This window comes from Hypomesus transpacificus, chromosome 11, assembly GCF_021917145.1.
Source record: "Hypomesus transpacificus isolate Combined female chromosome 11, fHypTra1, whole genome shotgun sequence".
Classification (NCBI taxonomy): Eukaryota; Metazoa; Chordata; class Actinopteri; order Osmeriformes; family Osmeridae; genus Hypomesus; species Hypomesus transpacificus.
In genome coordinates this window covers 13,113,574-13,124,804 of record NC_061070.1, presented here as the reverse complement: position 1 = coordinate 13,124,804, position 11,231 = coordinate 13,113,574, and the positions used below count along the sequence as shown (strand labels likewise).

At 47.5% G+C, this 11,231-nt stretch overlaps 1 protein-coding gene across 1 annotated transcript; it reads right to left on the bottom strand.

The window, feature by feature from the left end:
* Window positions 1-6,777: 6,777 nt before the first annotated feature.
* Window positions 6,778-10,662, bottom strand: stpg4 (sperm-tail PG-rich repeat containing 4). Its single transcript, XM_047030122.1, has 6 exons — window positions 10,638-10,662; window positions 10,238-10,492; window positions 9,853-9,917; window positions 9,501-9,546; window positions 7,129-7,233; window positions 6,778-6,957 (listed from the first exon to the last, which is right to left on the bottom strand). The coding sequence occupies exons 1-6, from the start codon at window positions 10,650-10,652 to the stop codon at window positions 6,847-6,849; spliced, it is 597 nt and encodes a 198-aa protein (XP_046886078.1). The 5' UTR covers window positions 10,653-10,662; the 3' UTR covers window positions 6,778-6,846.
* Window positions 10,663-11,231: the final 569 nt, after the last annotated feature.

The window sequence follows — 11,231 nt, the reverse complement described above, 5'->3', positions numbered from 1 at the left end:
GGACATCACTTCCGAGTGCCTAACCATGTTAATATGAGGAGTGGGACTGGAGCTGAGAGCTTATGTAATACTGCCAGGGCTGTTTCTGCCTCCCAACCAACTCACTCCTCTCACTGTCTCTCTCTCTCTCTCGCCCTCCCTCTCTCTCTCCTTTTCTCTCGCTCTCTCTCTCTGCTCCCCGCCTGCCTGATGTGATGTGATGTGGCTTGGTTGCCTAGCAGCCTTGCCTTGTTTGAGTAGCAAAGGGGAAGCGGAGAAATATCTAGTCTGCCGAGAAACACGCACACGGACACACATACAAAGTCCCAGACACACACAGGCAGATAATACCCCTGTTGTGCACCTTTATGGTCTTGACAGAGTCTGTTTGATGTCAGCTGTCACCCTGTGTGGTAGAAGCCTGCTGTAATCAATGGTTCTCTGGTGTGAATTGATTTTTGTTATGGGAAGAATCCCACCCCAACTCACAAACCCTGTTCATTAACCCCTTCACACACACACCCAGGTGAACATGAACGTTCAAATTCCTCCCTCTCTTCTCAGTGTAGACCCATTCTCCACACCACAACCCAGGGAGCCAATCCACACATTGACTAATGCTGACATCATTTATCCCTGCCACCATTCCCCTCCGACATCTATCTTTACCTGCACTCTCTCCTGAGCCTCCTTGCTCTCTATCTCTCTCCCTCTATTCTCTTCCTCATTAGCTGCAGTGTGTGTGGGTGTGTGTGTGTCTGTGTGTGGCGTCCGCCGGTGTGGCAGACGAACGGCGTGGTCCCGGCCGACGAGGAGTGATCTATAACAGTGGTGCTGGGGTAAGGTCGTGACAGGACTGGTGACAGGACGATGAATGGCTTCGCCTGTAGCAAAGCCTCTCAAGATGACATCAGCTGATGAAGGGCTCAGGCCAGCTTCATTCATCGCCCGGGCCTGCTCTGAATAATTAGCCACGCACACACACGCGTCCAGTCCAAGTGTGTACCTCAGACTGAGAACAGTAAGATAAAGGTCCTGTTTGGTTGTAGAGCCCTGTTTGGTTGTTGAGCTGTGTCATGCTGCCCCTCCAGTTGTGGAGGCTTCTGTGATATTGTAGGGCTGTTTTGGCAGCCCCTTTGTCACTGGTCACCCAGACACTCGTCTGGGACAGTCGTTGATTTACATGAATGCGAAAATGACAATCACACCTTAATGACACACCTCTGGAGAGGTGGTCTCAACAGTTGAAGAGGAAGGTGGACAGAGGAAGACTCTGAAATTATCATTAAAAGTTGTGTTCTTGAAAATAAGGTTCTAAACAGCTTTTAATGTCATGTTTGATATGCTTTTGTTTCTTATTTTATGTATTACATGCTTGTAATAATTGTAATACTGTAACATGTACATGTACAGGGTTTACAGAGTTTGTGCCTACAGCAGACCAACATGTGTTTAACATATTCCCCTGTCTTGCAAGGGAACCACTTTGTCTACTGTAGCCTTGATTAATGATCCAATTTGAATTTGTATGCGTTTAGACTACTTTTCAGTCATGTGACCGGTGTCCCCACTTTAGTCAGGTTTGGGTGTATATAGGAAGAAGTTTTACCAATCACTTCGAGTTTGGTTTACGATACAGCTCCGGTGTGTTAGGCGCCTAGTCTTCATTGTGACATACCTTTGTTAACCATTGCTCTGAAGGTATGTTTTGTATTTGATGATATTTCATTATCATTGTATTGATTATCTTGCTATTTAGATAATAAACTATTAATGTGTGCATTTTGACGTTACTTGTTCTCTTTGAAACGTATCTATCAGGCTACGGCGGTGAAAACTTAGATCTAGTCTGGTTGATGCGGCTAACTGATTATAAACATAGACTTTTGAGTAGGTTTTAACTTAAGGCCTCTGAGTCACTTACAGTGGATCTCCACGCTCCGAAGGAATTTACCGGGGCCTCTGAGTGATCGATTACATATCCTACTAGGTCGACTATGGTTAAATCTATATTATAGTAGAGATAAATGACTGTTTAGTGAACACGCATACTTTAGGGTCGGTGCTCTGATCAAGCAGACGATTTTTACCTACGTCAGAGTTTCATGTCATTAACTGTTTAGCGCTCGAGGTTACAGGTAACGCACTTGTGCACGTGTCTTAAAATTGGAGTCAGATATTAACGAGTCAATTATCTCCCTGAGAATCTAACCTAAGGTGAATTGTGGTTCCCAAGCCAGGGACGAACACCAAGCGTCTCTGGCCTTTCGATTCACCGACTACAATATGTACAAACTGATAAAGATCGTTTTTACACACTGGTTGAGCATTTGACTGCAGATCGAGAGATTTCAGGGTCACATCATTCCATTTCTTATTGCTTTTAACAGAAGGCTCTAGAACTAAAGGCCGTCATAACACAGCTCGGCAACAAAACGTGACCTTACTCGTACTGTAGCTCTCAGTGCACGGTGCTTCTCAGTCTGAGGTACACACTTGGACTAGACGTGTCTGTGTGTGGTACGGTTGGGATGAAAATCAGCTAAATTAATACAATACAAAGTGTGTGTGTGTGTTTTATAGATACGACCGTGCGCCATCCAAAGGGCTCCCAAAGGTGAGTCAACTCCCCTGAGCAGGTAGGTGACGGCGGCTGAGTGGGTCTGCAGAGTGGGTCAGCTCTGCGTCATTGGGATGCCACTCGACCCTGGAGCTGCTCTCTGGTTACCCCCCAGGTAGCTAGGCCACCAGCTTCACCTCAACTCCGTGGAGTGCAGTGGTGCTTCGCTTGGGAGTGTGTTGGGGTCAGATATCGTGTTTCCAGGCCCAGTTACATCCACGATAAGCCTGCACCCCTCAATAAAATGGTGTGACTGATTAGTTGGGTGTTGGACGGGGATCTTTTGGAGGTAAATAGGAGAGTGGCAGAGGGCAGGACATGCCAGGGCTAATGGCCAACTACAGAATGTGGGCTGGCATTTAGGACAAGGAAGGCATTTACTGGTAGCAGACCACAAGAGAGTAACAGTAGGAAAGGGCCTTGTTCGCCAATGGGGCAGCTGCCAGGGGGGGACTATTGGTCACCTGTGGTGATCCGAAAATACAAACAAGGTGATAAGTCTGAACCATGGAGCTAATTCATAACCCTGCTCGTACAGCCTTTCTTAATCTTGGTCCTTGCGACCCCCTGCCCTGCATGGTTTGGATGTTTCCCTCTTCCAGCACACCTGATTCAAATGAATGTGTTGTTATCAGGCTTCTGCTGAACGGCCAATTCATTTGAACGAGTTTGAAGATGGAAACATCTGAGAACATGCAGGGCAGGGTGTACCGAGGACCGAGATAAAAAAAAAAGAAGTTTGTATGAGAACAAAGTATATTTTAAGAGCTCTCTCCAGACTGACACACTCCGCCGAAACAATCCACAGCGCTGGTCTCCCCCTCTACAGCGCCGGTCTCTTCCTCCACAGCGCCGGGCTCTCCCTCCACAGCGCTGGTCTCCCCCTCTACAGCGCCGGTCTCTCCCTCCACAGCGCTGGTCTCTCCCTCCACAGCGCTGGTCTCCCCCTCTACAGCGCCGGTCTCTCCCTCCACAGCGCTGGTCTCTCCCTCCACAGCGCTGGTCTCCCCCTCTACAGCGCCGGTCTCTCCCTCCACAGCGCTGGTCTCTCCCTCCACAGCGCTGGTCTCCCCCTCTACAGCGCCGGTCTCTCCCTCCACAGCGCTGGTCTCCCCCTCCACAGTGCCGGTCTCTCCCTCCACAGCGCTGGTCTCTCCCTCCACAGCGCTGGTCTCCCCTTCCACAGCGCCGGTCTCCCCCTCCACAGTGCCGGTCTCCCCCTCCACAGCGCTGGTCTCCCCCTCCACAGTGCTGGTCTCCCCCTCCACAGCGCCGGTCTCCCCCCTCCACAGTGCCGGTCTCCCCCTCCACAGCGCTGGTCTCCCCCTCCACAGTGCTGGTCTCCCCTTCCACAGCGCCGGTCTCTCCCTCCACAGCGCTGGTCTCCCCCTCCACAGCGCCGTCTCACACTGACGAGATAACAAGGCCTGATGAGGTTAGATCTCTCAGCAGCCTCAGTGCCCCCGTGTCACGTCTCATCAATCCACCTCACCTGATCGCACTGGAAAACAGCCCTTGGTCCGCGGCCCACAGCCTCCACATCATGCCAGCCCCATCACAGGGAAAAACAATGACCCCGTGTTCGCTAACAGAGGCCCATTCAACTGCATTAAACTTTTATATGTCATTTAATAGAACCGTTATGTCGCGCCATCGTGCCTGTCAATGGCTGGGTAAAAGGACACCCGGTCACCCGGTTTGGTGTCACGCTGCCCTGCTGGATTCCGCTAGCCACTACTCATCGTCAGGGTGTAGGAGGCAGAAAGAGGACAAGTGGTTCCTGCTGAGGGGGGCAGTGTGTGAAGGCCGTGACAGCGCCTCTAACTATGTTACTGTCCACAGGGCTCTTTTGAGTCGGCTGGAATTTCACAAAATGTAACCCCGTAGCACTGTTGTGGTTAGGATTAACATTGGCTTTGACTTGTCATCCATTTTGTTTCAAATGTTCTGTGAATGAGACAATGGTTGCCTTGTGTGTGGTGTTGTATGTTTGTCAACCTTGAGTTGGTGACAAATTAGGTTGTGTTTGTACATGCCTGATCTAAAAACATGCTCAAGGTTTGGATAATTGTGAAACTCTTTCACAACATGTGTCCCTGAATCACTCACTAATTGGATCTCCGGTAGAGTTGGGCCAACCTATCTGTCCTGCAGGCTTAGGGCGAGGGTGTGTGACTGGGGAAAGCTACCAAAGAGCAGCATTGTCACTGGTTGTGGCTTTGTGACTTTCAGCTGAATCCATTAAGCGTTTGCGGAAACAAAGGGTTCATGTTTGGGTTGTATCTACTGCTGGGCCTGTCCAGCAGCAGAAGTGTCAAATGACATCCCCCCCCCCGTCCACATACACACACACACACAAAACATACATAGACATACAGACAGACACACACATATACTCGTTAAGCTTTGAGCTTTTTTTTCTAAAGCCTGTATTTCAATTGAAAAAAAAGAAAGGATTTCATCATTTTAATGAATGTGCGTGTCAGCGGATGTGTTGCTTTTAGCCTGCCTATGCTTTGCCTGATTTCACAGTCATTATTCAGTCTTTTGGGGAGAGAGATCATCTAGTTACACTGACGTCATCCTTCCCCTCACTGATGAGGCTACTGTGTGTGTGTGTGTGTGTGTGTGTGTGTGTGTGTGTGTGTGTGTGTGTGTATGTGTGTGTGTCTGTATGTTTGTGCAGAGTTTGCATGCATTTGTGTATACGTGTGTGTCTGTTCGTGTGAGAAAGGGAAATGGATCAGGCTTTGGTTCATGGCTGGTCTGGGAGATGGAGGGTGTTAAGCCGTCAATATAAGGCATATGTCTGAGATCAACACAGTTCAGGGGGCCTTAGCAATGTGTGTATGTTGATGTATGTGTGTGTGGGTGCGTGTGGGTGTAGATGTGTGTGTGTGGTTAGATGTGTGTGTGTGGCTAGATGTGTGTGTGTGGGTAGATGGGGAGAGATTACAAGGGACTGGTAATGACCCCTGCCATGTGTTGTTGCATTTAGATAGCACACAGCTCAAGAAGCCCATCCTCTAGGTCCTGGGTCTGTCTCTCTCTCTCCCTCTCCCTCTCTCCCTTCCTCCCTCCCTATCTCTCATGATGTCAGTGTATCCTTTGTCTCCTGCAGAATAACATGGTGGAATGAGAGCGGTGCTCTTGAAGCACTTGAACCAGTCTTCAGCCTGGCCAAGTGCCGAGGGATTCAATGCGAGGCCACTCTCTGTGCCTGGGATAACGCTTGGGAGTGTGTGTTAAAAGAGTAGGAGGCAGAGGTTGTGAACCTATGTGGAGGAAACCATTCATGTGCCTCAAAACAGGTGATACAAGATGTACCTCAAAAGATAACCAAGTTAAAAATGGTTCACACTCATCGTGTGTCTCAGCCAAACATGAAAAGCCTCTCTGTATCCTTGAGTTCGATCCTATCGAGTCTGTGGCCGTGTATGTGGAACCTGACTGACACTATTTGCAGGCTTTGTTTTGCTTGTTGGATAGCGTATGCATTGTACAGCGATAAGAATAGTCATTTTATTGCCACAGTCCCCTTGTGCATAATGTCAGATGTGTTATCTGAGTGTGCAGCATGCCATGTGCATGTGATGGATGACTGAGCTACATTCCCCCTCATGAGTGCATAGCAGGGCCCAGATAGTGGAGAGGCATAACAGCCTGACTGCCAGCAGACAGAGAGAGAGAGAGAGAGAGAGAGAGAGAGAGAGAGAGAGAGAGAGAGAGAGAGAGAGAGAGAGAGAGAGAGAGAGAGAGAGAGAGAGAGAGAAGATAGAGGAGAGCAGGTGAGAGAGAAAGGGGGAAGGATGGGGGGAGAGAGAGGTAGAGAAACAGTGAAGGGGAATTAGAGAGAGAATGGACAAGAGGCTGAGATAAACAGAGAGAGGAGGGAGGGAGTGAGAGTACGACCAAAGTAGGCACTTGGATAAACGTAAGTACTCTGTGTTGCAGATAACATCATTATGCCTCCCTGCTTTGTGTCACAAAATCAGATGGGGCAAATCTAATGCCTTTCGCCATGTGCCCTTGGCAGGATAAAAGACGTGTGTGTCGCTGCCATGAGGCAGGCGTTTGTCGAAGAAATCAAACTCTAAAATCTCTTCTCTTTCAGGCACACAGGCTTTTTTTTTTACTGAAAGGAAAAATAAACAACATCACCCTGTGTCACATGCAATCTGTCAGTCAGTGAGGGAGAGCGAATTAGGTAGTCAGAGTAGGACAGGGTGTTTCTGGGAGATGCAGTGCTAGAACACGCTGCGGAAGAAGAGGCCGTGGGCTCGGGCCATGTTGGCCTCTGTTCCTAGACGATGGCCCATCAGCCAGGATGGCTCGTAGGTCCCTGGTCCGGGGGTCCTCTGCCGGAAACACACACACACACACAATGAAAAAAAGACATCCATGTAGAAGTATACCCTTTTTCAATGTAACATAAAAGGCCTTAAGCAGCGCTGGAGCTTCACAGCCTAAAATAACTACACTGTCGTGGATGGTGTGGTAGACTGTGATTGGATATGATTCACACTCACTGAGCGCACACTGTGTAGGCGGGGCAAGGTGGACCTAAAACAGGAAGTTATACTGTTGGTTGGGCTGGACTTTGGATTGTAGTGTCCTGGAGCAGGTCCTTCCCTCTAAAGACAGAAATAACAAATCACACACACACACACACACGAGCGCACATACCAAACTATGTTAGACTGATTATTCCAAAATTTGACTGACTAGGCTACTTGTTATAAATATACAGGCAAATACAACTGCACAAGACTGGACAATGAGCCATATAATTACTGCATTGGTCACACTGTACATACTGTACATGGCATGGTGTAGTAAGTTATCTGGCTCTTGTTACTGTAACTGCTTTAGACTAGATATAATTCACCATAGGTTACCACTCATCTCCCCTACCCACTAACACACATAATATTCACCAGCGAGACTGAAATAGAACAGTCCCTCCCCTCTTCCTCCTCTCCCTCCTCCCCAACGCCTTAACTCTCTCCTTCCTCGTGATAAAGTGCTTTTTTTATGTCAGACAGCTTTGTGCCAATAACTCTTCACTTCACTTGTACTTCCTGACTATAGAAAGAAAAACATGAAAAAAATGGCAAAAAACTGATTTTCCTTCTCCTCTGTGAACTTTTGAAATGGCAGGCATGCGTTATTGCAGTACGTGACAGTTGGTCCTGGTGGCAAGTTCACTTGATCCTCTTTTGCGTGTCTGTCTCTCTCTGCCTGTCTCTGGGTTTCCTGCTCCATATATGCCAGCTCACCTTTCAATCCACTTCTATCTGTCTTGTGTAGTATGTCTGACTGTCTATCTATCTATCTGTCTGTCTACCTGTCTGTCTGCTTGCCTTCCTGGCCCAGCCTGGTGGGAGCTGATCCCAGTGGTTAGGTGTTAATGCAGGTGTATTTCACAGGAGCTTTTAAAGCGGACACAGGGGAGGGAAGTTCTCTATCTCCTTCTCGGTTTGTGTCCCTCTCCCTCTCCCTCTCCCTCTCCCTCTCCCTCTCCCTCTCCCTCTCCCTCTCCCTCTCCCTCTCCCTCTCCCTCTCCACTCTCCCTCTCTCCTCTCTCTCTCTCTCCCTCTCTCTCTCTCTCTCTCTCTCTCTCTCTCTCTCTCTCTCTCTCTCTCTCTCTCTCTCTCTCTCTCTCTCTCTCTCTCTCTCTCTCTCTCTCTCTCTCTCTCTCTCTCTCTCTCTCTCTCTCTCTCTCTCTCTCTCTCTCTCTCTCTCTCTCCTCCCCTCCCCCATGAGATGGCATGGCGTGGCAGATATCTGCCTCCGTGTGCAAGGTGGCCTACTTTGCTTCCACACTGACAGAGTGCCACATTCCCGGGCTGTGGCACAGAAAACTGGCCTCTGCCGCAAATGCCTCATGAACCTTTGACCTTTGATTAATTATGGGTGTCAGCGAGCCAAGCGGCAGCACCCCGTGCTTAGCTATTTTCATGGAAACACCACGTGCTCCGGCTGGTCTACCAGGAACTTTGACAAGGAGGTCACGTCAGACAAACTAACAATAGAGATTATTTATACAGTCGATTGTTTTAGTCCACTAGACTCGTCATAAAGGAATAAGAAAGAAAAAAAATTATTGTGAGTTGCAGCACGTGCACCAGACATTGGACCAACCAATCTGGGACAAGTAACGGCCCGAGGACAGAAAAATTAAGTCAAGTCAGTACTCACACAAACAAAAAACAATCCTTCTCTATTTGTTTTTTCAACCCCCTAAGCCATGAAGATATTTCTGAGAGAATGTGTGGGAAATGAAGTTCATATTCGGAGTTAGCAATTCTCAGAAAAACTGAAATTCTTTCATTCCAATTTCAATGTAAGTGTTTCAACTATGGCCAACCTTCTCTTCTCCAAGTGTGAACCCTCAAGACTATGACCTTTGACTGTTGGTTATATTTGAACCCTGCCTCTTCCTCAAGCCAGACAGTGGGTTACATGGCTCCCACGTGATAGAAACACCACAGGATTTGTTTAGCTGTTTAACCTTTGACCATAAACTTGTCTAAGACTAGTCATGACACCACTAAAAACAAAAAACAGCTCCCAATGTTGTGGTAATTACAGCCTTGAGATTTCTTGACTCCCTTCCTTCTCTGTCAATACTAGGCAGCTGCCAACATGGCTCAAATGTCCATCAAGTACGCACTCTGAACTCACAGCTTCTGCATGCTGCAAACTAAGTTGTCAGTCAGTCAACCAAATAACATCAAAAAGACCATCAAGGAGGTCTCAACAGACCAATAGTAACAACCCATAATTTCTGGAGCTTAGCTCATCAAATAGAAGTCAACCACCCAACCTGAATACTGTACAGAGCATGTTTCACAGTGGAAGAGGTTTTAGTCCCAAGTACTGGTGACTAGATACTCACAGGAAGAAAGCTGACACGCTGAACTGCTGAACGGAATATTCCATGCCTGCAAGGAAAGAAGAAAGACAATCATGAGAGAGAGAGGAGAGAAAGAGAGGAGAGAGCAGGAAGGTAGAAGAATGGGCCAGACATAAGGGAGGCACTGAAAATGAGAGAGCAGGTTGATGTTTCCATAAGAGCAAAAATGGAGCAGATGTGAAGAGGATGATTCAGTGGGCTGAAGTTATGATTCAGAGGATGCCATCTTGCTGTGACTTAACGGATGATCTAACTGTGTGTGATGGATACTGTGAATGTACTGACAGACATGTAAATGTAAATGTACCAAATGGATTGTTGGACTGAATCTTACTTGCAAGGTGTCTTGGGCACTGGCTTGTCTATCACATTGTAGTGACAAGGTGAAAGGTCTATCTCCTAGAATAGATGCATTTCAGATTAAGACTATCCCAGGATAAAGTAGCACAATCCAAATATTACTTGGCAACATTTCCTTACATATTTTACGTTTTTGTCTCACCTTCTCTGGGCTTATTGCAAAACATTCAGAAACAAATAGTTTCAAGTCTCTGATATTTGGGGAAAAATAAATTTGATATTCAAACAGTAATACACTCATACATTATGGATGTGTTGAGCATTCCATACACGCTTCCCTTTACCCTTCTCTCCTTCCACTTTCACCTCCTCCATCCACACTACCCCAGAGCCTCCTCCCAGGCCCTGTCTTGCCCCACCTTGTCCCTAATGCCCAGGGTGTAGTTAAGGGGACGAGGGCAGGTCTTGAAGGAGTAGCTGGTCTTGCGAAGGAGCGCTTCCTGGGTGGAGTCTGTGAAGCTGTAGGCACCAGGCAGCAGCAAGTCTCCCTTACGCACATACAGCAGCTGAATCTCCCTGCCCCGAGCCTTGAAGCCATACGTCTTCCCCACCGGGTTCAGACGTGCCTCCTCAAGGAAGTCCCGGATGTGGTAGCTGCCTGGGATGGGCGTGTCCTAGAGAGGGCCCAAGTGTCATTGGCAGCAATATCAGCGATGACCATGGAACTGGATCGAGCTTGATGATAAAAAGGTATTTTGAAAGTGTTTGTGTTTGAAAGCACCAGTTTGAGATTGTGAGGCTTTGTTTTGATCTACTTACTTTGAGTGTTCCCATCCACCAGCCTCCTCGGTCACACAGGTCTGGTTTGACATTCCCCTGCACATAGAAAGACATGGGTGTGATGTGTTGACCATGGAGATGGTGCAGCAATATTTGCTTTTCAAAATGAAGGCAACAACAGTGGGCAATACTGTCTTGTCTGTCCACACTTACATAGAAAAGGAGTACAGAGAAATGTCAAGTTTGTGTATGATGATGACACAAATTAAACAGTCACTCACCTTTTGGTCAGATCTATCATCTTCTTTTGTTATTTTGGTACCTTTGGATATGTCTTTAGTTTTTCCTGGGGCCATTTTCCTACTCTCTAGCAGTCGTCTGTTTGGAGCGTCTACTGTTTGGACCCAGAGCTCCAGTTACAGACACACACTATTGGCCTGTGACTGTTACCACTAGCAACCTCACAATTGATCAATTTTTCAGCAAGCATCCAGTGTGTAGGTCTATATTTAGCTTTTGGTCAAATTCAGGTTGAACCTAGATGGTCAGTTAGGAGCATTTCACAATGTTTTATAGTCCAATAGTTGTAGGTTCCTTTATGATGACATACAGTATATGTTTAGAATTCACAAA

What these genes read in the sequence shown, in the direction of transcription:
- stpg4 (XM_047030122.1), bottom strand. An exon ending in GTGCCCAAGACACCTTGCAA is followed by an intron (nt 9,547 to 9,852) that starts GTAAGATTCAGT and finishes CTTTCCTTGCAG; the next exon opens with GCATGGAATATTCCGTTCAG. An exon ending in GCCTACACAGTGTGCGCTCA is followed by an intron (nt 6,958 to 7,128) that starts GTGAGTGTGAAT and finishes TGTTTCCGGCAG; the next exon opens with AGGACCCCCGGACCAGGGAC.